Genomic DNA, 26,925 nt, shown 5'->3' with positions numbered 1-26,925 from the left:
TGATCCACCGACAAAGATAACGTTTTCGACATGACACAGCTACATTAGACACATGTGTCACTCAAACGTCGGTCTCTTCCAGACCTACGGATCCGAATCCAGCAGAAAATCTGTGTGATGAACGTGATAAAGATATACGTCAACGTCAATTTCAACCTCATCATACACCACAATCATGTCGCAGCTGACCAGCACGTTGCAGGATGAATTTGGGTGAATTCCACAGCACAGAAATCGTACATTTATTCAATCTGTGCAAAACTGATGTAAAACGTACGGTGTTAACAGCAAACAGCAGTCACACCAGGTACTGACCAAAACGCCCATCCATGGACGTACATACCCCTAGACGGAACAATCAGTATTGCTATTATGTATACTGAACATGTGCCCGTCGCCAAATTAAGATTCGTCCTTGTGTCAGTTAAATGAAACATGCACATTCAAATGATCACAGTATGAATTCTCAAAGCTGAAGAGAGGTAGAAGAGTCTAATGGGTACAATGTGTATACGCCACTCTGAAGACCCGATGCCGAATAACGACATAGGAATTTTCTTGAACCATGATATTACTGGAATGTTGCTATATGCGTCGAAAAAAACCATCCTCGTTCAACCTGAGATGCCCAGTCAAGCAAACAGTCGACCTTCATGACAACGTATGACGTCAGACAGCTGACCCCCAGTTACACAATATAGCCCTGACAATGGTAGAGGTTGCACGTTTACGTCTGACGGCGGTTGATCTGCAGACTGCCCACTGGCAATATATTGACAGTCTGCTGACCTATCCCATGTTAACAAATTGGCGTAAAATATAATCAGTGTAATTGTCAGTCGTTGATTACACAGTACATGGTGATCTAGATTTCCCAGCTATACAGTCGACCCAGGATTAGAGAATCCAGTGACTGGTATGAGCAACCCTGCACACAGACAAAGACTTCGTCTCAGAATAAATATACATACTTTTGATAGTAACAAATAACCGATCTGAACTGAAATGTAGCACCACTGGCATGGGAGATCGAGAACCTGAGTAAAGCTAGACTTCTTCATTCAGGGCTTGAGCATTACAGTGAGGGCCAGGCAACAGAGGACATAATGTGGTTGAGCGACTGTCAAACAGACTAGCCTCCACACAGTGAGGGTACGATGAGACACAATGAACAGAGCCTCGAGTGTGACCACTCGACCCGTTTTGTAGCCCCTTAGTCAGTCTCACAGTCCCTGAACCATATTATTTTCCCTACAGTCTAGCCCTCGTTGTAGTGATAAGGCCCTAAATAAAGTAAGTCTACATTTCCGCAGATTCAGGGCCTGTTAACATCTGCCTGGAAACTAACTCACTTTGGGAGCGGCTTACAAAGTAAACACATCTAACTGCCATGGCTGGCCGGACCAGCATCCTCGCCAGTAGTCTGGAATCTTGTCTCGTCTGTCAGCTGTTAATTAACAAGCACACAATCAGGACGACATGAATTGTCTTGTGGGCCTTGTGCACGGATTCTGGTGTTCAGGAGACGTGTAGCCCCAATGCAGATGTTCTTAGTCTCTGAATCTCTGCTCTCCCTGCGGATCCTTTTCAATTAAAATGGGTTTGTTTGTTTTTGTCAAATTATATATATTCAAAGACTAAGCCTTACTCTAGTAGCCCCTTCATACCTATACATATAAGGATGCTATGGATCATTACTACGTCCCCTACACACGCATCTGTACTCTCACTGAGGCGCGGTCACACCTTATGGTCATGGACGTGTTTCTAATGGACCGTAACGTAGTACACCGTAGTTTAACATTAAACCACTTGGGAAAGTTCTGTCCATTGTTCTTGCAAGTGTTTTATTTGTATGACTCACTGATCACGGGCAAATATGTCTATTTAAAAACAATAAACAACAAAATTGTACTTATTTGGATAACCTTCATCATGCCTATTACCTTAAATACTAACTAAGCGGTTTAATCACCCTCACTATGGTAGTTATTTAAATAAATGTTGATTAACTGATACGTAGCGCCATGTTACCACGGGCTGATACGATCAGTAGGGTCAGTTACGGTCTACCAGGGAGAACTCGGGTCAACTACGTTCAAACAACGGTAACAGTTGGGTCTTGGCATTCATTCTAACCCTGGTAGAGATATTTATTTGGTCTAACCACTTCCAAATCTCGGGTTTGCTAAAGTTGAGAGTACGGTCGTAACTACGGTGATCCATATTGAACTACAGGTAACTACGTTTAACTAAGGTCAAATACGGGTCTACCACTGTCAACTATGTTCATTCACCATTACGGTTAGCTACGTGTGTTCCCGTAAGAGGTGACCGCTGCTTGAATCAAACTGCTTAAATCAAATGCATATCTCTCATCCCTACAGCAAACTGACCCGTGCCATCCAATCACTGTATTGACAACGCATCGCGCCAGTAATTCCCAGTATGCGAAGTGTACAGAGTTTTACACAGTAATCACTTTGAAATATATCATTTGGCAAATCTATGTTCCCCATAAGTTCTTGTCAAGGTCCTCCATTATTTATTTAAAATGTCAACCACTTTAAGGCTAAATCCAAAGCTAAAACCGCATGATGTTTCAAATTCGTACACCGACTGATAATCATGCGCAGATGAATTACCATGGGAACTAGGAGCATGCAATGAATATACGACATACTGCAATCAGCTGCTCCGACAACATAAAAGTAATGATTGCATTTTCACGTGGCCTTGGTACAAAATTGAACATCAGTATACTCTCAGTATGACAATTCCAATGCTTTACATCCCAAACTGAACTCATCTTTACCTTTATCTGGGTAAAATCTTACATCGAAAGTCTACAGCATTAATTGAACATGGGAGGGTACCAGCATGTACTCAACGTACAGCTGTAACCGGTTGTTTTCATGTGAGCAGTAGTATGATTGTGTGCGAATGTGTGTGCGAATGCGCCTGTGGACGACTGTGTGTGTGCGTGTGTGCGTGTGTGCTAGTTATATGCACAAAACTCCACCTGAAACCTTTCTGCACATATAAACACATCTAATATTGGGTCCATCACGTCGCTGGGTAAGGGCCCAGTCTTCGTAACAGGGTTGCAGTAATAATAATATCATTTGATCATTTTTATTAAATCTAATCTACAATGTCTTGTAAAGTATAACTTCCAGTTTTATAAATGAATCTGATATTTAACTGAAATTAGTTTGCGTCTTCCAAATAAATAATGAGGTTTGAAGAATTATTATTATCATTATAAGCATGCTAAAAGCAGGTGCGGACATTGGGAATGCCTACTGGCAGTAATATTATTGTGAATACATTATGCTAAGACTAAACTTGGTTATATGCACTGTAGTTGGTATCAACTGTATGTTTATGAGTGGCCATGATCCAGCTGACCTCAAACGTTTATTCACGTCAAGCCTTTACCAAGGTCAGTCCCTGTGATAACTGTCCTTCTATCAAGTGTTTACTCAAATGTAGAGACCTTCTTTGAGTGAATATCGTCAACCATGGCTGTGTCACTGTATATACGTGTTTTGACTGGTTTAAAGAAAACGACATTGCCCGAGCGGATATGGATCGGAAAATGAATGGAAATGGGGAGAATATTAAACACAGCGAAAAGACGTTTTAATCTGAATAAAAAATGTTACTATATAGTTTTTGTAGAATGGACGTTTGAATGAAAAATGAAAGTGATTTTATCATGATACAAATGTATAGAGAGAGAGGAACTGCAAAATAGAAAATTAAGCATTGATATTGAAACAGAAATTGGAAGTGCATTATGAAAATGTGAATTAATCTTATGTGATCGCACATGCGTTGTAAAGACTGAACTAATGATTTTATAGTATCATTTATTTTCCTCTGAGAGATTAACGCATGCTTTGATTCTGAGTTTTGTGATAATCTAGTACTGTTATGTCCTTCGTTGGCAGTGTTTTAAATATTACGTGAGTGTAGTCTGCATTTTACTCACGATATGGCTAAAGTATTTCGATATGACTTTAAATCTTAACTCACTCACTCACGTTGCTTTTGATTATGGAGATATTTTTCGTTATTATCTCAACTTCTATAATACAGTCAAAAACTCGAACACTGTTGGGTCGAAATAGTCGAAAGCAACATTAACTTAAGACTGTTTCACCGCTAACAGAGCTTCGAATATCTACCTCTGCCTATTCCTCATATTGTCATCATATGTCGGTTGTGGCGAACATCGGGTAACTCGAAGTACCCGTCGACTTCGACACAGCAGTGTTTGTTCTTGTGAAGTGTTCAGAATAACGTATTAATACAATCTATACGCTGACTCGGTGGTGAGACATTAAACGTAGTGCTATAAGTGAATGTACACTTTTATTACAAATTTAAAAAACAGACATCCAAGCATATCGGATGAATTTACACCCTCACTCTACAAGTGTGCATACACTGCCGTTAAGTACTTGACCTATTTCGAATTGCACAACAGCGATATGCGTACCAATATACCCGTTTTCCAAAAACTATTCTGATGAACAATTGGACCCTTGTGTTTGTCGTGTTATCCATCACGCTCTGATTCACAAACAAAGTAACACATCATGGGAATATCCAACTGGATGCTTGAGCTGCGTATATCTACGCCATACAAGTCAAGGTGTATTGTCACTGTACAACCCAACTTCCTGGTCCGACCAATCGGTTGATATGAGGCCACGTGACTATACAATAATTTACTTCCCTGTTGAAAATCGTTGCCGAAATATGTCGTCTGTACTTGCATATGATGATGTGATTCAGGGAAAGACGGGATGAGGTAGGGCACGGGATATACTATCGAGTTACACAGCGGAGCAGACGACACTTACAGAATGGCGGGAATTTACAGGAGTAAACTTTTCAGACTTTTCGCAGTGGCAACGTTGATGACAGTTTTACAGGTAAGTGGGAGTATGTACGTCGAGGGTACGGCGCCATTGCTTTGTCTGTTGACGGGATTCGGGGGGTTTCGGGAATGAAGACTGCGTATGTGGTTGTGGGTTTTTTGTACTCTGTGCTTTTAGGTATTAGTTGTCCATTACTGTATTATTTGTACAGCGGTTTGGTTGTCCCATTTAAATACTTTCTTGTACTGTCATGTTGGGTTGGGTTCTATTTCAGTCGCCAACTCGACTACCCCGACTTAACGTTATTCAACACGTACTTTTGAAATTGAAACCTTTATGTGTTAGACAAACATGTTAGGTGTGTACGTCGTGCCTTCACTCTCTGTGTCAGCTGAAGGTCTAATAATCTAGGTTACCTTAATGCATAGGGCAGATCTAAGATTCCATTGACAACGGAATATATCTATTTAGAGTCTAGTCGTCTATTTACTAGATCTTGTACAACCCCACAATTCTAGTTTACTTATCTATTCTCCCTTCCTTCTCTCTCCCTACCGACCTGTGAAGGTCCCGGGGTAGAATAGGCCTTCAGCAACCCATGCTTGCCATAAAAGGCGACTCAGCTTGTCGTAAGAGGCGACTAACGGGATCGGGTGGTCAGGCTCGCTGACTTGGTTGACGCATGTCATCGGTTCCCAACTGCGCAGATCGATGCTCATGTTGTTGATCACTGGATTGTCTGGTCCAGACTCGATTATTTACAGACCGCCGCCATATAGCTGTAATATTGCTGAGTGCGGCGTAAAACTCAACTCACTCACTCACTCACTCTCTCCCTACCTCCCGATCTTTCTGTGTATCCCTATCTATTCTCCCTTCCCCTCTCTCTCCTTTCCCCTCCTTCTCTCTCCCCTCCCTCCATCTTCTCTCTCTCTCATCTCTCCTCTCTCCCCCTCCTCTCTCTCTCTCACTTTTCCCTTCCCTCTCTCTCCCCCTCCCTCCTTCTCTCTTTCTCTCTCCGTGTCGACACAGGAAGGAAAATACACCATACAGATACCTCCACTTGAAATTATCGTTCGTTATCAACCAGCTTGTCGGACCTCATCCGTTAGTCGATCATGGACTCTTTTATTGCGTATCTCAGGGAGTGCCCTGTCTATACTACGGTTATGTATTTCCTCACAAGTGATAATGAATTATGTCAGCAGTAATTGTAAACGCACCTTTATGAAAGAACTGTAACAAAATAGACTGGAAGGGCATTTTGATGAAAGCCAGGACGGCTGTAACATGGTTGATCTCATGTAAATGTACCTCCTTCGCTGTATCAGATCATGTTGCAATAGACATGTAAATCGATATTGGGTGTTCTGCTAATACATCCATTGTATTCCTTCACTAACAGTTGCCGAACCGTGAAATGTCTTCCTCGTCCGAGAGCGAGTATATAGATGCCCACAGCAATAGAGTTGTGCGGCGTTGTTTGTTTGTTGTTTAACGCCACACTAATCAATAATTCACCTATATGGCGACGGTCTGTACATAATCGAGTCTGGACCAATGATCAACATCATGAACACCGATCTACGCAATTTGGATACGAAGACACGTATGTCTGGCTCCTCGCCTCTGCAGGTTAACAGACACTACAACTCATTGTACCAACACAGTCAGTAGCTGTACCGATCACTGATCCTCTGTTCTTCTGAAGTGATTAATTATCTGAATTCATCGTTAATCCAGAATGTACCCGTCTGGCTGATGACGATACTCATCTTTACCTTTTTAAGATCTGGATGCATTTGTCGTTGGCTGGATTCGAACCTGCGCAGAAATCCAAAAGTTGTCACTACGCCACCACACAGGGCCAATTCTAACTGTTGTATTCCTGCTGCTAAGCACAGAGTTGATTAAACTCCGAGGACCGAGGGAAGGAGGAAAGCCAAATGGAGGAGGCATAATGTGGCAGAGGGACAAACAGGAGAAGAGATGAGAATAGATTAACTTAAATGATCAGAGGTCTTTTAAATAAATAATTATTTAATCTGTTTCAGTTATCATGTAAATAGGCTAGACCCCAGTGGTTCCCTGAACGGTGCCAGACGCCTCCGCAATAATGATGGAAAAGGTGCCACCTGATCCTGAGAATACAGCAACTCCGCGCTATTACCAAATATAACACTCAGTTTAAACTTTAACCCCACAAAACAGTTTCCCTTTCCTCATGTAATCATCATTCTTATTCAAAATGGACGTGATACCCGATACAAAATATATATTAACCTACCTCATTTAGTATTTGTATCATGATAAAAAATATTCTAAATATATCTACTTTATATATTCAGAGGAAAAACCTAATCTCAGTTTTACAATAAAATGTTAATTCCTATCTATATCAGTGTATTCATTTTTGAAAGGCCATCCTGGGTGAACCTTCCACCGTGTAGATCAACGGTTTCATTGTATCGCTATTTACGAGGCACTTGAACTGTGCCCACCTTAGTCACATTACAAAGCTATCTGTTTTACATAACCACTTGACGGGTGATATATCGTTCGTGAATTGCATACAGAGACGATCATATTATGGCATATTGGTTTATGAATACATCTTTATTTACATGTAATCATCGTAAGCAACATTCATGTAGCTATAAACAGTAAAAAATGAAACTTCTTGTTGATATATATGAAATGATACCTGTCTGTTTAATGTATTATACATATATCTATTATATCAAGATAGCATAATATTTATCCACCTATCCTTATGCTAAACGTGATCTTAGGTTTTGTGCTCTTGTATTAGTCTGTCTCAGTCCTCAACCATGTTATTGTACCTATTACCTAACCCTCCTGAATCATGTTATTCTATCTACTACCTAGCCCCTTGAACCATGTTATTGTACCCTTATTACCTGGCCCTCCTGAACCATAATTTTGTACCTACTTCCTAGCCCTCTTGAACAACGTTAGTGTACCTACTACCTAGCCCTCCTGAATAACGTTATTGTACCTACTACCTGACCCTCCGGAACAATGTTATTCTACCTACTACCTAACCCTCCTGAACCATGTTATTCTACCTACTACCTAACCCTCCTGAACCATGTTATTGTACCTACTACCTAACCCTCCTGAACCATGTTATTCTACCTACTACTTAGCCCCCTGAACCATGTTATTGTACCTACTACCTAACCCTCCTGAACCATGTTATTCTACCTACTACCTAGCCCTCCTGAACCATGTTATTCTACCTACTACCTAACCCTCCTGAACCATGTTTTTGTACCTACTACCTGGCCCTCCTGAACCATGTTATTGTACCTACTACCTAACCCTCCTGAACCATGTTATTCTACCTACTAACTAGCCCTCCTAAACCATGTTATTGTACCTACTACCTAACCCTCCTGAACCATGTTATTCTACCAACTAACTAGCCCTCCTGAACCATGTTATTGTACCTACTACCTGGCCCTCCTTAACCATGATATTCTACCTACTGCCTAGTCCCTTGAACCATGTTATTGTACCTACTACCTAGCCCTCCTGAACCATGTTATTCTACCAACTGCCTAGTCCCTTGAACCATGTTATTGCACCTACTACCTGGCCCTCCTTAACCATGATATTCTACCTACTGCCTAGTCCCTTGAACCATGTTATTGTACCTACTACCTGGCCCTCCTGAACCATGTTATTCTACCAACTGCCTAGTCCCTTGAACCATGTTATTGTACCTACTACCTAGCCCTCCTGAACAACGTTATTGTACCTACTACCCAGCATTCTTGAACAACACTATTGTACCTACTACCTGGCCCTCCTGAACCATGTTATTGTACCTACTACCTAGGCCCTTGAACCATGTTTTTGTACCTATTACCTGGCCCTCCTGAACCTTGTTATTGTACCTATTACCTGGCCCTCCTGAACCTTGTTATTGTACCTATTACCTGGCCCTCCTGAACCATGTTATTGTACCTACTACCTAGCCCTCCTGAACCATATTATTGTACTTACTACCTGGCCCTCCTGAACCATGTTTTTGTACCTACTACCTATCCCTCCTGAACCATGTTTTTGTACCTACTACCTGGCCCTCCTGAACCATGTTATTGTACCTACTACCTAGGCCCTTGAACCATGTTTTTGTACCTATAACCTGGCCCTCCTGAACCATGTTTTTGTACCTATTACCTAGGCCCTTGAACCATGTTTTTGTACCTATTACCTGGCCCTCCTGAACCATGTTATTGTACCTACTACCTAGCCCTCCTGAACCATGTTTTTGTACCTACTATATAGCCCTCCTGAACCATGTTTTTGTACCTACTTCCCGGCCCTCCTGAACCATGTTATTCTCCCTACTACCTAGCCCTCCTGAACCATGTTTTTGTACCTACTACCTGGCCCTCCTGAACCATGTTATTGTACCTACTACCTAGCCCTCCTGAACCATGTTTTTGTACCTACTACCTGGCTCTCCTGAACCATGTTATTCTACCTACTGCCTAGTCCCTTGAACCATGTTATAGTACCTACTACCTGGCCCTCCCTAACCATGTTATTGTACCTACTGCCTAGTCCCTTGAACCATGTTATTGTACCTACTACCTAGCCCTCCTGAACCATGTTATTCTACCAACTGCCTAGTCCCTTGAACCATGTTATTGTACCTACTACCTAGCCCTCCTGAACAACGTTTTTGTACCTACTACCTAGGCCCTTGAACCATGTTTTTGTACCTATTACCTGGCCCTCCTGAACCATGTTATTGTACCTATTACCTAGGCCCTTGAACCATGGTTTGTACCTACTACCTGGCCCTCCTGAACCACGTTTTTGTACCTACTACCTGGCCCTCCTGAACCATGTTATTGTACCTACTTCCTGGCCCTCCTGAACCATGTTATTGTACCTACTTCCTGGCCCTCCTGAACCATGTTATTGTACCTACTTCCTGGCCCTCCTGAACCATGTTATTGTACCTACTTCCTGGCCCTCCTGAACCATGTTATTGTACCTACTACCTGGCCCTCCTGAACCATGTTATTGTACCTACTTCCTGGCCCTCCTGAACCATGTTATTGTACCTACTTCCTGGCCCTCCTGAACCATGTTATTGTACCTATTACCTGGCCCTCCTGAACCATGTTTTTGTACCTATTACCTGGCCCTCCTGAACCATGTTATTGTACCTACTACCTAGCCCTCCTGAACCATGTTTTTGTACCTACTACCTAGCCCTCCTGAACAATGTTATTGTACCTACTACCTGGCCCTCCTGAACCATGTTATTGTACCTACTACCTAGCCCTCCTGAACCATGTTTTTGTACCTACTACCTAGCCCTCCTGAACCATGTTTTTGTACCTACTACCTGGCCCTCCTGAACCATGTTATTGTACCTACTACCTAGCCCTCCTGAACCATGTTTTTGTACCTACTACCTAGCCCTCCTGAACCATGTTTTTGTACCTACTACCTAGCCCTCCTGAACCATGTTTTTGTACCTACTACCTAACCCTCCTGAACCATGTTATTGTACCTACTACCTGGCCCTCCTGAACCATGTTTTTGTACCTACTACCTAGCCCTCCTGAACCATGTTTTTGTACCTACTACCTAACCCTCCTGAACCATGTTTTTGTACCTACTACCTGGCCCTCCTGAACCATGTTATTGTACCTACTACCTAGCCCTCCTGAACCATGTTTTTGTACCTACTACCTAACCCTCCTGAACCATGTTATTGTACCTACTACCTAGCCCTCCTGAACCATGTTTTTGTACCTACTACCTAACCCTCCTGAACCATGTTTTTGTACCTACTACCTAACCCTCCTGAACCATGTTATTGTACCTACTACCTAGCCCTCCTGAACCATGTTTTTGTACCTATTACCTAGCCCTCCTGAACCATGTTTTTGTACCTACTACCTAACCCTCCTGAACCATGTTATTGTACCTACTACCTAGCCCTCCTGAACCATGTTATTGCACCTACTACCTGGCCCTCCTTAACCATGATATTCTACCTACTGCCTAGTCCCTTGAACCATGTTATTGTACCTACTACCTAGCCCTCCTGAACCATGTTATTCTACCAACTGCCTAGTCCCTTGAACCATGTTATTGTACCTACTACCTAGCCCTCCTGAACAACGTTATTGTACCTACTACCCAGCATTCTTGAACAACACTATTGTACCTACTACCTGGCCCTCCTGAACCATGTTATTGTACCTACTACCTAGGCCCTTGAACCATGTTTTTGTACCTATTACCTGGCCCTCCTGAACCTTGTTATTGTACCTATTACCTGGCCCTCCTGAACCTTGTTATTGTACCTATTACCTGGCCCTCCTGAACCATGTTATTGTACCTACTACCTAGCCCTCCTGAACCATATTATTGTACTTACTACCTGGCCCTCCTGAACCATGTTTTTGTACCTACTACCTATCCCTCCTGAACCATGTTTTTGTACCTACTACCTGGCCCTCCTGAACCATGTTATTGTACCTACTACCTAGGCCCTTGAACCATGTTTTTGTACCTATTACCTGGCCCTCCTGAACCATGTTTTTGTACCTATTACCTAGGCCCTTGAACCATGTTTTTGTACCTATTACCTGGCCCTCCTGAACCATGTTATTGTACCTACTACCTAGCCCTCCTGAACCATGTTTTTGTACCTACTATATAGCCCTCCTGAACCATGTTTTTGTACCTACTTCCCGGCCCTCCTGAACCATGTTATTCTCCCTACTACCTAGCCCTCCTGAACCATGTTTTTGTACCTACTACCTGGCCCTCCTGAACCATGTTATTGTACCTACTACCTAGCCCTCCTGAACCATGTTTTTGTACCTACTACCTGGCTCTCCTGAACCATGTTATTCTACCTACTGCCTAGTCCCTTGAACCATGTTATAGTACCTACTACCTGGCCCTCCCTAACCATGTTATTGTACCTACTGCCTAGTCCCTTGAACCATGTTATTGTACCTACTACCTAGCCCTCCTGAACCATGTTGTTCTACCAACTGCCTAGTCCCTTGAACCATGTTATTGTACCTACTACCTAGCCCTCCTGAACAACGTTTTTGTACCTACTACCTAGGCCCTTGAACCATGTTTTTGTACCTATTACCTGGCCCTCCTGAACCATGTTATTGTACCTATTACCTAGGCCCTTGAACCATGGTTTGTACCTACTACCTGGCCCTCCTGAACCACGTTTTTGTACCTACTACCTGGCCCTCCTGAACCATGTTATTGTACCTACTTCCTGGCCCTCCTGAACCATGTTATTGTACCTACTTCCTGGCCCTCCTGAACCATGTTGTTGTACCTACTTCCTGGCCCTCCTGAACCATGTTATTGTACCTACTTCCTGGCCCTCCTGAACCATGTTATTGTACCTACTACCTGGCCCTCCTGAACCATGTTATTGTACCTACTTCCTGGCCCTCCTGAACCATGTTATTGTACCTACTTCCTGGCCCTCCTGAACCATGTTATTGTACCTATTACCTGGCCCTCCTGAACCATGTTTTTGTACCTATTACCTGGCCCTCCTGAACCATGTTATTGTACCTACTACCTAGCCCTCCTGAACCATGTTTTTGTACCTACTACCTAGCCCTCCTGAACAATGTTATTGTACCTACTACCTGGCCCTCCTGAACCATGTTATTGTACCTACTACCTAGCCCTCCTGAACCATGTTTTTGTACCTACTACCTAGCCCTCCTGAACCATGTTTTTGTACCTACGACCTGGCCCTCCTGAACCATGTTATTGTACCTACTACCTAGCCCTCCTGAACCATGTTTTTGTACCTACTACCTAGCCCTCCTGAACCATGTTTTTGTACCTACTACCTAGCCCTCCTGAACCATGTTTTTGTACCTACTACCTAACCCTCCTGAACCATGTTATTGTACCTACTACCTGGCCCTCCTGAACCATGTTTTTGTACCTACTACCTAGCCCTCCTGAACCATGTTTTTGTACCTACTACCTAACCCTCCTGAACCATGTTTTTGTACCTACTACCTGGCCCTCCTGAACCATGTTATTGTACCTACTACCTAGCCCTCCTGAACCATGTTTTTGTACCTACTACCTAACCCTCCTGAACCATGTTATTGTACCTACTACCTAGCCCTCCTGAACCATGTTTTTGTACCTACTACCTAACCCTCCTGAACCATGTTTTTGTACCTACTACCTAACCCTCCTGAACCATGTTATTGTACCTACTACCTAGCCCTCCTGAACCATGTTTTTGTACCTACTACCTAACCCTCCTGAACCATGTTTTTGTACCTACTACCTAACCCTCCTGAACCATGTTTTTGTACCTATTACCTAGCCCTCCTGAACCATGTTTTTGTACCTACTACCTAACCCTCCTGAACCATGTTATTGTACCTACTACCTAGCCCTCCTGAACCATGTTTTTGTACCTATTACCTAGCCCTCCTGAACCGTAATATTTTACCTAGGCTACCTAGCATTGCAAAGCCCTAAAGAATCGAGGATAGGTTTCACCAGGTTGAGGTCTCTGGAATCCAATTTATATGGTTTATATGTTGTTATATGTGTTTTATATATATATATATATATATATATATATAGAGAGAGAGAGAGAGAGAGAGAGAGTGAGAGAGAGATAGATAGATAGATAGATAGATAGATAGATAGATAGATAGATAGATAGATATAGATATATAGATATATATAGATAGATATAATATTTCATAATTATATAAGTTGAAATATTATATAACTATTTATAAAAGTACAAATCATATATAGTACGTATTTGTGGCATGATATTAGTACGGCGGCACGAGTTAATTACATTTACCATGCAGTCGGTGATCGTGGAAACCGCTTTAAGTATAGTATCATTTTCCAGTTTAAATTCTGGGATTCTACGAAATAAGAAATGTATTTGATGATATGCCATGAAAGGAACTGAAATAAATCTGAGATATCATCAGTAATTATTTATTATCCTTACAGTTTCAAAATCATCACATACAATACTCAAATTCGTTTCCAATGCAGAAAATATCTGTTTGTCAAATTCCGTGACGTACAGACTGGTTAGTCTGCTGTCATTAGGTAGCATAACATGCCTGAGAGAAGTGTGTTAATCTAGGAATGTTATTGACTGCGTGAATGATTGAAAGGTCAGTCAAGGAATTCTGCACGAGATGGATAGATCGGGGAGTCATAACTGATAGGTAGGTCTAGAGTCCATGCTGTGAACATCAGCACAAAAATATTCGGATTTATGCACATGCTCTGTAGTTCTCAATTTGAGACTTCCCAGTACATGGTCCTTAATAGTGTTAAGCATGTTAATTTACTAAGAGTCGTTGTGTTGTGTAGATGTACACTTTACCATGCACGGAGGTTTGGTGTTGATATTATATATGATGAGGCTACGAAGCATGTAATGATGTTTTATATCTTGGCTCTGAACTGTAAAGAAGCCAAGTCTGATGAACTAAAAGGTCAAATCTTAGCCATCTGTAAATAGGTAGTGTCAATACTTAAAACATCATCAGCAAAATACTTGCGCGCATCTCAAAACATGTACGTGCAATCTTGTCATAGTGCGTGTGCCTGTCACCAGCATGTAATCTAGTCAGCTATGAGCACTTGGTCGTCATCAGTGTGTGATCCTGAGATAAATGTACATGAGGGAGCTGCTATACCAAACCATCTTAGCGCTTAGATGCTAATGTGACCGTAACTCCCATACCTAAAAATAGACAGAAGACAAAGCATACTGGCAATCTTTATGTATACATACCTTTTCTCATTCTGTGAAAAGCGGCGTAATTGCGAGGCAGCACCATTGAAATCTATGTTGAAACGCCGCCTTTCACCTAATATAAGAAATTGCATATCCAGAAAAAGTGTCATCATTCTTCAACTTCAACTTCAACTTCGAAAAGTCCATCAAAGAAATCGACTTAAGGTAGTCTTTGCGCTAAGATTGGTTTGTACAACAACACCCTAACATGCTTACCATAAATCTTGCCTTTATAGTTCACATTTAATCGCATCTTGCTTAAAATATCTAGACGGCATCTTAAGAGTCGATGTTAATATCTAAATAACAACATGATCTAAACATCAGCATGACAGTTTAACACAATTTGACAGACGGATACTAAGATATGCATTGAAAGCCGATTGGAATAATGTACCAAGATACCAAGATATACATTGAAAGCTTATTTATAGTAATGTACCAAGATACCAAGATATACATTGAAAGCTGTATGGGGTAATGTGCTTTTTAATAGCTTCTCTCGTAGATGAATAAGTCCTGTAACGACTTGCATTCCCCCAATCCACAGGGATTGTTTTCCTTGAGTGCAATGTCTAATTAGTCTGCGTTGTGGGTATCATTGCGTTTCCTATTCTACGAACTGTGCAATTGCAGGAAGTTCATAATAGTGTATCCTAGCTCTAACACAGCATTGTGTAGCTCTGAATCATCAGATCTCGATTGACCATCCTATTGTCAATGTTGATTCACATCCTGTGACAGGAACATCTCTCTGACCAATCCAGACATGCCTCGTCACCACTTGCCTCTCGTGGTTAATAATACGTTTGGCGGTATTCCCGGGTTCAATCTCCCGAGGTTATAGGGGTTTTTTTCGTTATGATTGTTGTCTTGGAGTCTTTTACGTGTTATTTTGATGGTATTCCTGTATTAATCAATGTGTGATTGGTGGAGCTGTTGTCATCACCATCGTAAAAATATTATTTTGTATATTGCTTTAACGAAAACAAACTGTCTTCTCACATTCTTACAATCTGTTCAAAGTACATATCAACAGATTATAGCAAGACAGTATTTTTAATCATGCCTTTTGCATAGTGTCCGATAGAGAACCTACGATGTGTTAATACATTTCAGGACTAAATTACAACGATATGTTATAAGTATGAAAAAGTATTTAATATTTTGCTCGGGTATTGAAACACTTTAAGTACTTACAGTCCGCCTCGATGACATATTGTTGTCCAATATAACACCACTGATGTCGCTTACAGAATACACGCATATACATATTGTGAAGTAAGTTTGTATATTTGCCCTAAACTAACAATTTCGATGGGAAAAGACAAAATTCAGTACTTTCTGTGTATACTTAATACAGAGAATAGCAGACATATATGATACCACTATAAGCCGTAGAATGTAGTCTGAATGTTGGTGTACGTAGGTGTCAGTCTCGGTGTCATTGTCAGTTTTCTGATCAGTATGTTATCAATATTTAGGAAACTATCAGTATCAACGGCAGAATCAATAACAATTAGGATTATATATAAGTGGTTATAATAAGTCGCACATGGTATTATTTTCCTTATATAATTATACAATGTAGAGTATCAGTATCAGTTAATAATCGGTATTCGTAACTCGTTCAAGTAAATATCCCTGCTATGATCAATAATATGAATGTATTATATGTTGTCAATAAGCGACGAAACACAATAAGAAACACCATATAATTCGAATCGACGATCATACGTAAACTTACACGCCAAAGCATCGGCTATGCATAGTGAGTGAGTGAGTGAGTTTTGTTACGCCGCACTCAGCAATACTGCAGCTATATGGCGGCGGTCTGTAATAATCGAGTCTGGACCGAACAATCCTGTGATCAACAACATGACCATCGATCTGCGCACCTGAGAACCGATGGCATGTGTCAATCAACTCAGCGATCCTGACCACCCAATCCCGTTAGTCGCATCGTACGACAAGCTGAGTCGTTTTTATGAGTGAGTGAGTGAGTGAATTAAATTTTTGCATCGCATCGGCAATATTACAGCCATATAGCGATGAAAACAAGGTAATCAATCTAAAATATCCGTCGACAAAGGACAGTAAAACTAACTAGGTTATCACAGATATATTGATGTTAAAACTAATCATGAAGAGTGGTTTTTATGGCAAGCATGGGTTGCTGAAGACCTATTGTACCCTGGATCTTCACGGGTCTTGTGGACTGTGGGTATGGGTGACGAGGGGTTAATACAGGTACAGCTAGCACATGATCAAGCGTTAACAACAGGTTTTGTTTTTTCCACCAAGACATTAATAAAGAGAACTACCAACTAACTTTGTTTATATTTCATTATTTAACGGCTGTTGATCTGAGCAATTATGTTTAATGAATCATTGTAGATTTCAGCAAATATACAGTCACAATCTCTGACGGAATCAATAAATATACATGATAACTGGGGAAAAATCAGTAAATGTACATATCTACTGATTATACATCTATACATTTCACAACCCCAACCGATTTTAACATGTTCCGTTAGAACCACACTAAATATACGGTAGAGGCCAAACAAGCGTCACTGCCCGAATCCGATCTGGTGGATTTAAATCCGATCTGACATACTTGAATCCGATCTGACGTACGTGAATCCGATCTGGCGTACTTGAAAAGTTAGAAAGAAAAGTTTTCCTTTAGTATAGACAGCAGTGTCGAAATTGGAATTCCAGTCTCAGGCAAAAGTAGCTGACATTAGAAAAAATACCTGTTGTTGAGACCATAGCATGTCCTCCTGTTCGATGAGAACATACCGCATAGTATGGAGCTGAATGTGTTAGCTGGTCACCGTTTGATCCATACAACACGCGAGCTCCGGACAGTGGTCGAATATTGTTACATGTATACCAAAACATTACCTACTTCACATCACTACTCAATGGAGACACATGGCTAAGGTGTCTAAAGTGCGTAAATGTTGCCTGCAGGGTATTGGTGTAATATATAGTATTGCTGGTCGTTGGTTCGAATCCCCAACTGGATTGATCCTTAGTCTGTCTGTTATACCCGCGTTCATCAGAGACTTAGTTGGAGATGTTTTTATCCACCGCAACAACGAAGTTGCGGCTGATGTAGAAACGAGTCCCGTCCGCCATACTTCGTCCGAAGCATACCTGCTAAACTACTAGTATTCGTGATAACTTAACCAAACTCGTTACACATGTCGAGCTATAATGGTGTCATCTTGTCCGGAGAAAACATGGCTTAGGCTGTGACTATGACTGGTGATGAGGATTTTATCTTGTCCGGAGAAAACATGGCTTAGGCTGTGACTATGACTCGTGATGAGGATGTTATCTTGTCCGGAGAAAACATGGCTTAGGCTGTGACTATGACTGGTGATGAGGATGTTATCTTGTCAAGAGCCGGTCTTCCAAACTATACACTCTAGCTTCATCAAACTTCTTAGTACTTCAAGCATGATCCCCAGATGTGCCTTTAGGGGATAAGGCCCAGTAATGAAATACATGTATATATTTTTGCGGTTTCCATGGAAACATGACTTAGGCTGTGGCTTGAGGACGTCATCTTGTCCAGAGCAGATGTCCCAAACTTTAGCTTTATGAAACTTGGTACACATGTTCACCATGTTCACCATAATCCCCAGATGTGCCTTTTGGGGAGTTACACCAATGTGTAAATTTTATTTTTTGTAGTTTCCATGACAAGAAATTTGACTTTGTCTGAAATTGGTGGTCGTGCTCCTTTCCGGAGCAGAACTTTAAAATCGATCAGTATTTCTTAACCAAACCTGGCACATAGATAGGTCTTGTGGTATGGTAGTGCCTTTTGGCAGGTTTGCATTTTTTAATAAGATATTTTTGTGCTTCCACTTGCAACAAGGTCGGACTTCACTCAATTTGGTGGTAATGTTCTTTAAAACCTTTCAATACTCTCCTTCCACTCTGCCATATGCACACCTGTAATCATTAGTAGTAGACATATTCATGAAGAGTATTTTGCCGTTGCGAGGGGTTATTGATGACTTTGTTTTCTTGTTCTACCCACAATGCGAGGAGCGTTGCTTGACCTTTAAGTAACGAGTTTGCTTCGTCAGAACAGCGTGGTAGAGTTCAACAATCAATGCTTCAAATTCTAGTTCTGCCCAACAAGTGTTGATCTTTTTATAAAAAAAAATCTATCAGAAAAAAAGTGTCTGTTTATTTTCATTTCTCATCTGTACAAATGTTTGAAAGGAGAAGAAAATATGAGGCGCTACTGATTATATATAACCATTATATTCTATCTGTTAAGTGTATATGTTTCAGGTATCAATAGATTGGTAAATCACCGTTACTCTTATCTTTCACTTGATCTGTAAGACACAGTCTATTCCACCTGGGGATATATATCAGTTGCAATACATGACATGGATCATTTTCTTGTGTTTTCAGGGACCAATTGCACAAGCACAGGAGTGCGACAGTGTCCGAACCAATACGTGTTGTTCAACGTACTCTCAATGTCCAACCGGGTACTACAAGGTATCACAATGTGACTCACTCTCAACGTCGGTTCCAAGTCCGCCCCAACCCGACGACGACGACGAGAGTTTCAACTCCACAGACTCAGGCAATGACACGTCTACAGATGCTACAACAGAGATGACATTCAACACCAGTGACAGCGAAGGAACTTCAACTTCACCTTCTTCTATCCCAGCAGTTTACTGCATGCGATGCGAAGACAACTGCTTCAACTGCAGTGCTTCTAGATGTTTTACCTACATGAACTCGTTCTTGCCGAAGAATGGCCAGTGCGTTTCATCCAACGCTTCCGAATCATTCCCCGTGGCGGCCGTGGTTGGTGGTGTTGTTGGCGGTGTGGCGTTTATTGTGGTAGTTGTCGTTGTCATCGTTTTTGTGTGTCGCAGAAAACCCACAATTCCTGCACAGAGTCCACTGCATAGGACCAATGACATGTCAAGTGTAAGTAAACATGATGCATGTGACATAATAGGAGATTGTTGATATGGCGGTAGAGAGAACACAGGTTTGATACCACAGCAAACATGTGTAAACATGACTCAAAAAGGCAGAAATGAGTACACGTACGACAGATATGAGGAGACATGACTGATACGACAGATATGAGTAAACATAACTGATAGGACATGTACTGGACAGCCAAAGAAACGCAACTCTGGCTTTTTGACAAGTATTTGAATAGACTGCTTACTTTTATGAGATTTCATTTTTTCGAAACTTGCGTTTCTTTTCTTGTTCAGTGCATATGAATCAACATGACCGATACGACTGATATGAATAAACATGACTGATACGACTGGACCTAGATATAACAGTCCAAACATGCCCAAAATGAGTATGCTAGTTAGCGGAGACTGTATGTGTTCCAGCCAGCTGACGCCCCATGGGATACAGAGTTAAGGCATTTGCGAATTCTGGTAACACTGGCACCAGCCACCACTCATCACATGCATGTTGCAACGCCATATAGCAATATAACCCACAACAGACCACAGGCCACAGGCCACAGGTCACAGGTCACAGGCCACAACCCCACATCAGCGAACTACAACCCACACCCTACAAACAACCCACAGCACATTCCCCCTCAACTACTCTCACACAGCAAAGAATATCAAATAACCGCTCTTTTTGTGCAAAGAAAAAATTGGTCTTGAACGAATTTCAATGTAAAGTCCGAATTCAACTTGTATTGTATTTTGCAGACACAAGACTCGTCTTCAGATGCAGAATCGGGGATTTCGGAGGGAAAAGGGAAAGAAGATAATCCTGATTACGAGAACATGGGTAGAAAAATGAAAGACATGCCCACCCAGATCCTGAGAGGACAGGACAATGTGTTGCGATATACTAAAGACCCAACAGCAAAGAAGACGGTAAGTGAGTGGAAAAGCGTGTGGACATTCCTGCTGTATCACGACAACCTTACTTGTGTTTACACACACTTATCATGGTATGGGCAATAAGTTATAAGATACACCCAAAGCAATAACAACACCCACACTCACACACACACACACACGCACCCCCACCCCCACCCCACCCCCACCCCCCGCACCCCCTCCACCTACCCCCCCCCACACACACACACACATCAAAATCCACATCCACAACCACATGCACACCAACACCCACATCCATACTCACATCCACACCTGCACGCAAACCCACACCCACACCCACATCCACATCCACAACCACAACCACAACCACAACCACAACCACAACCACAAACACAAACACAAACACAAACACAACCACAAACACAACCACACCCACACCCACATAAAATAATTACACTCTGCCCCCTCTTCCCAAACAGTACCAATAACCTCTCTAACCACTTCACCCACAGCATACCACACTGCACCAACAACTACAGCACAACACACTGCATCAACAACTACAACAACAACAAACACACATCCATCCACACCCACTCACTGTCTGATGTCCTTTTACTCCAGGTGCCTGAGACAATAGAGATAGAGACCACATACACCAACCAAGCTACAATCAACCTAAACCAGATGAACCAGGAGGCCAGAGAGATCCAGCAGCTGCCAGCAGCTCCAGCGGTTCCTAAAGGTGCTCAGCCGTCAAACAAGCACAAGAAGAAGAAGAAGAGTCGGAAAGCAAAAGTCGGAGAGGTCCCACAGGACGAGCCAACACCAGCAGCGGAACCCGAGTCAATATATGTCAACACAGCAGCGGTTGTTAGGGAAAGCTTGGAAGAAGAACAAGTGTATGAAAATGAAACAACGTCACCTTATGTGAACTTTGGCTTCCAGAATTAGATGTCAGGATAGCCCAGTACGTTTGCGATGACATTTGGTTTGCTGAATAGACACGTAGATGACAATAACGTCACTGTGACTTTGGTAATAAGAGGAAGACTAAATGTGATATTTGAAGGACTAAGGTTCCAAGAAACACTAGGCGCAACATTTTACCACATATGTATTTATGTATACTTGAGTCGGTAATTAAAAAGATACTAATATATTACCAAATGTTGATGTTTCAGAAGACACATGTGACTTATTGTAGAAAGGGTTCCAAGATTTGGTGATCACCTATGTGTGCAATGCATCACATGACCACAAATATGAAACAACGAACTTCGCTACAGTACTATGTATAAATATTTGTCGTTGTTTATTACACAGCAAAAATGTTCAGCTGCGGTATGTATTTCTGTAGCTGATGTTAAGAATGTGCCAAAGAGTTATATGCTGTAGATAAACCTGCACTCTTATATTAAACCTGCAGCTCCTTTCACAGAGCACTAAGGCGATCGTAAGTCACTAAGGTAACCTTTGTGCAGTGTTAAAGAATGTTAGTTAACCTTAGTAAAGGCTGCTTCGTGAAAGGAGCCCCTGCTCAGTAAAACAGTTTGGGTAAACATGTTGGTGTCCAAACATATCCTGTGTTGAATCTGTTTTATTTCAACTGGTTGTAATTTGAGTAAAAACTATATCCATAATTGTGCTTGACAACATATTATGAGAACAATCAATTTGGACTGGTATTCTGATATCAACACACCATTATTACATCCCGATGCGGCTTGCGTGTACGTCACAGTAAAACAACGACTGAATGAGGAAAGGTTTGGGTATGTATTAGAAGCAATATTTCACAGAACGCTTATTTGGATAAAAGCATTTCAGTATCGATAAAAAGGCTCCAACAAACATGATAATTTTCTACTGATGCGACGAAAATGTTTTGTTCGGTATTTGTAACAAATTGTTAATAGAATGTCATTGAAATCAGACATAATATATGATTATAGCATTTGCAAGAAAATAGCAAGCAGCTATTCAAGTGTATTGAAAATTTGTATTTGAACGATGCTTTTTCTGTAGGAGATGTTCCCGAACCATGGTGAACTTGAACTTAATGTTTTGTGTATGTATGCAAATAGGGATGTGAAATATGTGCTTTGAGTTGTATAGTTCTGAATTGGCCAAGTGATACAGGGCCTTATTTTTCTACTTTACATGTTTATATTTTGTATACAACATGCATCAGTGTTTGTGCTCCTCTTGCTGTAATGTATTATACATATGGTGCATGCAGCATTGCATATCAATCGTTTTTATTTATTCTTGTAAATATCCCGCCCATAGAACAGTATGGAAAAGCACCAATATGTTTTAGCATTGTATAATTCAACATTGATGATCAGTTATTTGATGTATAGTTATATCAGTTATTTGATAATCGCGTTGAACTCGACGGACAGAAGATATCTATTTATTGATAAATAATCGGAGAATATATGATACACTGTATATGTAGCTTTCTACATTTCACTTAATCACGAGTGTTATTAAAGGCGTTCACCCAAGCATATTTACTGATGGAAGCGTTTTGAAACTTGCAGAGTTAACATTAAAACATATCTTAACGAATGTCGCTTCAAATGTAAATGTTTCTTATCAGTTGAAACTTGGCACAGCAACGTGGTTAAAAACAAACCAGTCCACGAAAACTAAAACAACGTACGAAACGTAATAAAGGCTAATATCCTACAGCTTTGAATGAATCGCGCTACATAGGTTTTGTAGATTGTCAGCGATTTCCAAAAAAAATAACGATATATCGATGCTAAATATAATTCAAGATGCAGGGGGCAGTCGGGTAGCCTAGTGGTTAAAGTCACGCCGAATATCCGGGTTCGATTCCCCAGATTGGTACAATGTGTTAAAACCATTTCTGGTATCCCCCGTTGTGATATTGCTGGAATATTGCTAAAGGCGACTTAAAACTATACTCACTCACTCAGGCTTCATGGTATTAGTTACGAAGAATGCAACAATGGGTGTAGATTACAGCCAGTTTTGTGATCAGTGTAGAATATGTAAATGAAATATGTCTGTCTGTATTGTTGGGGTCACGTGTGTCAGTCATTGTAATTATCATTATTGTTCGGAATGTCAATCAGCTGTACACTAAACTACCGAAATATACATTATGTCCAAGTGTACTTATGCTCTCTTTATCATCCCTGGTCATCATCATTGTGACATATTGTCATTACTTCACAAGTGATACGTATCATTTCACTGAAGATTTCTTCAACGCATTTCATGTAAGTGATTCGATGAATGTATATATGAGTTGTCAAGCTCAATAAACTCTGAGTCATGTTATCATGCACATCATGTTAACCAGCCTTGTTTATCCTTGGTCTTGACGTCATCACTGGAGTTAGTTCTGAATCGACTCGTTAATCGAAACTAGTGGCTGACTGCATTAGCGAGGAGGCATACCGCTGGTGCACACCTCTTCAGTAGCCTGGTGGACAAAACATGTTCCCGAAGAGAGGACTGCTGATGGTTGGATCACCGCCTTCGTCAAATCAAAATGCGTTAAAAGATTACGCTTATTGTTACCGTGCCTGGCATTTTAGGGATGGGACAAAGACTGAACGGGAGTCAGTGTATTGTCTGAGTGGAATAGCAGTGTTACTTTGTTAGACTGCCACATGACATCGCACCGGCTTATTGTTGCCGTGGTAGTAGACCGACCTACTTTCATTTACACGCACGTTCGCACGCAGCAGCACGCACGCACGTACCTCCATGTACGTGACTAAAGAAGCACAATAATTCCGAATTTGACATTAATCCCGTTTCCTTACTTTATCTCGCTTTGTAGCATGTGATAACGGAAAACCATTGAAGTCACACTTGTTAACGTCTCGAACCTCCTCTGTCTACCTTTGGTTCCTAATTTACCTCGGGAACTCCTGAACTCTGACAGAGTATACAATACTCTGATTAAGGTCGCAGATGGTACTTCACAAAAGAAAGCGAAACAGATAATTTATGGATAGAATGTATCGGGTAAAATTAAGTATTCACTTGAACACTGGGTCTCAGGTTCAGGACATGTTAGTTTTGATCGTGTACTAGTATCGAGTTTTCCTATACGAATGACAAATTTGATATTAAGCATACGCGGACTAGGCGTATTAACATACCATCAATACATTTATCTAGCAATATTTGGAATACACGTCATCAAAGTGATCTATCCTTGAGGAAGAACTTTAGCTGTGATAGTACATGTCATAACTTGGTAAGTGTGAGAAAATGTGTTGCTTTTGCTGTGAGCATTCTCATAACATCATTACGCGCGTGACGTTTAATAGCATCCATTAGAATGTAATCTTCCCATTATTAAGCAGCCACCGGGTGGCTATTATATGGCTATTATAGTGTAATAGCCATATGTCACGTTTCGCAGGTGCTCGCGGCTTGTTGACACGCACCCTACTTAACGCGACACCTTTACCTTCTTTTAGAGTATTTCGAACAGGAGTGTAAACCTTGCCGCGAGTAATCATCGGAACTGCTTCAAGGATGTTCACAGTTCGCCAGTTCAGCGGTTTTGATTCGTTGCATTAAATTTGCATAAGATATGCAATAGATATCAATAATGTGGTGTAATTTACGAATTCTTTCACAGCCGTGTATAGTAATTACGTAACTAATATCCTTTTTGTAATTTAAAAAGGCGGAAACTCGAGGTATGTATTCACTGTCAAAATAACATGCGATGTTATTGATTGGGCCGTATGTAATCAGTTAGTGAAGATGGCATGTTCTAGAGTGTAAATTGTTTGGATGTCATCACACGCAAACAGTAAAGTATCAGGCTGTCGTTCATAGGTTTTCTAGATCATTCAGGGTGTAATATAACACTTAGGCAAAAAGCGTGCAAGGTGCATGTTGCTCCATATTCTGAGAACAGACAGAAGATACCTAATGCTCGTATCCTTTGTGAATAGAATAATGGCAGAGAACTCATGCATTCTATGTGGATCCTAGGGTGAAATACATGGATACTTGTTGGTATCCTGTGTGGATTCCATGGTTATATAAAGACAGGTATCGCATGTTTATAGCCTTGTGGAGTGTACGTTAGTATAAAGGCGGGTACTTGTTTGTGTCCTCTGTGCATTGCAAGAATGCAATGGCGGGCGCCTCAAGTGTGCTGTTTTGAGCAAACGGATTGTGCGTTTTGTGTTCATACTCTGTTACAGCTTAAATGGGCATAAATAGTACACATGTGAATTTTTAGAAGGTACTAAACAGATTATTCTGCTTAGACGTTTGGGGATTAAATGATTATAGTAAACGTTGCTTATCACTTGTGCACTGGTTTCGATATCATGCAGGAATTATTCCTGCGTTTCTGGAACATGACTGATGAATATACCATTTGATATCCGGACAAGACAACGTATAAATAATCACAATACATCAATGCAGTATGATCATAATTGCAGCATACTCTCCAAGTCCTGTGACTCATGTTCAGAAACAGAAAGTAAACAGAATGTTCCCATGTTTCAGAGAGAAATACTTCCCCTTCATACAGTGTAAACTTTGTTTATGCAAATAATCTGTGAATACATAATTATTGTGCATATAGAGAGGAGATTTTTGGACACACAATATAAATCTAGAAGATTCACAAATTCATTCTTTCACTCACCCACCTGAATAAGCAGGGTGTGTATTTCCATTGAGACAATATTTTTGTTAAATGAAAAAAAATGCTCTGGCAGGTTGTGAAGTCCGTGTGTAAATCAGGACGTATCACTAAATTGTGAGCGAACAAGTTTCGTCTATTCTCACGCTGTATACTGCTCGCTCACATAAACATGGCAGGTCGTACTCTCATTTATAAGATTTATGTGCTGATTATAATCTCGTGTAGGATTATGTAAATCGTTAAGTTAAGACAGATAACGAATCTGTTCGTTTTCCTGCTTTAAATAGTATGAGAACGAAAACTGAACAGTGTGACCGTCTCCCACCCTAGAAAACTGGTTGGGCGAATATATGAATAGATTTAATCACTATTTCGAGGATACGGTTGTCCTGTTGTTTATTCGTCTTTTTATCGACTGAATTCTGTCTTCTATGCATGCCTCTCCTAAACGCATATACATCATCATATGAACATATGTAATATGATCGTTTTACTATTCTAAGTAGTCCACAATGACTCCCTGGCGAGGGCGTCGTCCAAATTCATAAATATACTTGATCAGCATTTTCCTTAGTGATGGCAGCTAAAGGTCTTACTGATTTCCTCCTATTTAAACGTTCGAAT

The 26,925-nt window shown here is 41.0% G+C and overlaps 1 protein-coding gene across 1 annotated transcript; it reads left to right on the top strand.

Moving 5' to 3' along the window:
* Positions 1-4,653: 4,653 nt before the first annotated feature.
* LOC137278068 (uncharacterized) lies at positions 4,654-23,966 on the top strand. The gene is made up of 4 exons (XM_067810152.1): positions 4,654-4,946; positions 19,195-19,728; positions 20,493-20,663; positions 21,255-23,966. Exons 1-4 carry the CDS (start codon positions 4,878-4,880, stop codon positions 21,582-21,584), a joined length of 1,104 nt encoding a protein of 367 aa, XP_067666253.1. The 5' UTR covers positions 4,654-4,877; the 3' UTR covers positions 21,585-23,966.
* Positions 23,967-26,925: the final 2,959 nt, after the last annotated feature.

Source organism: Haliotis asinina, chromosome 3 (genome assembly GCF_037392515.1).
Source record: "Haliotis asinina isolate JCU_RB_2024 chromosome 3, JCU_Hal_asi_v2, whole genome shotgun sequence".
NCBI classification, from domain to species: Eukaryota; Metazoa; Mollusca; class Gastropoda; order Lepetellida; family Haliotidae; genus Haliotis; species Haliotis asinina.
This window is presented reverse-complemented; position numbering and strand designations above follow the sequence as displayed.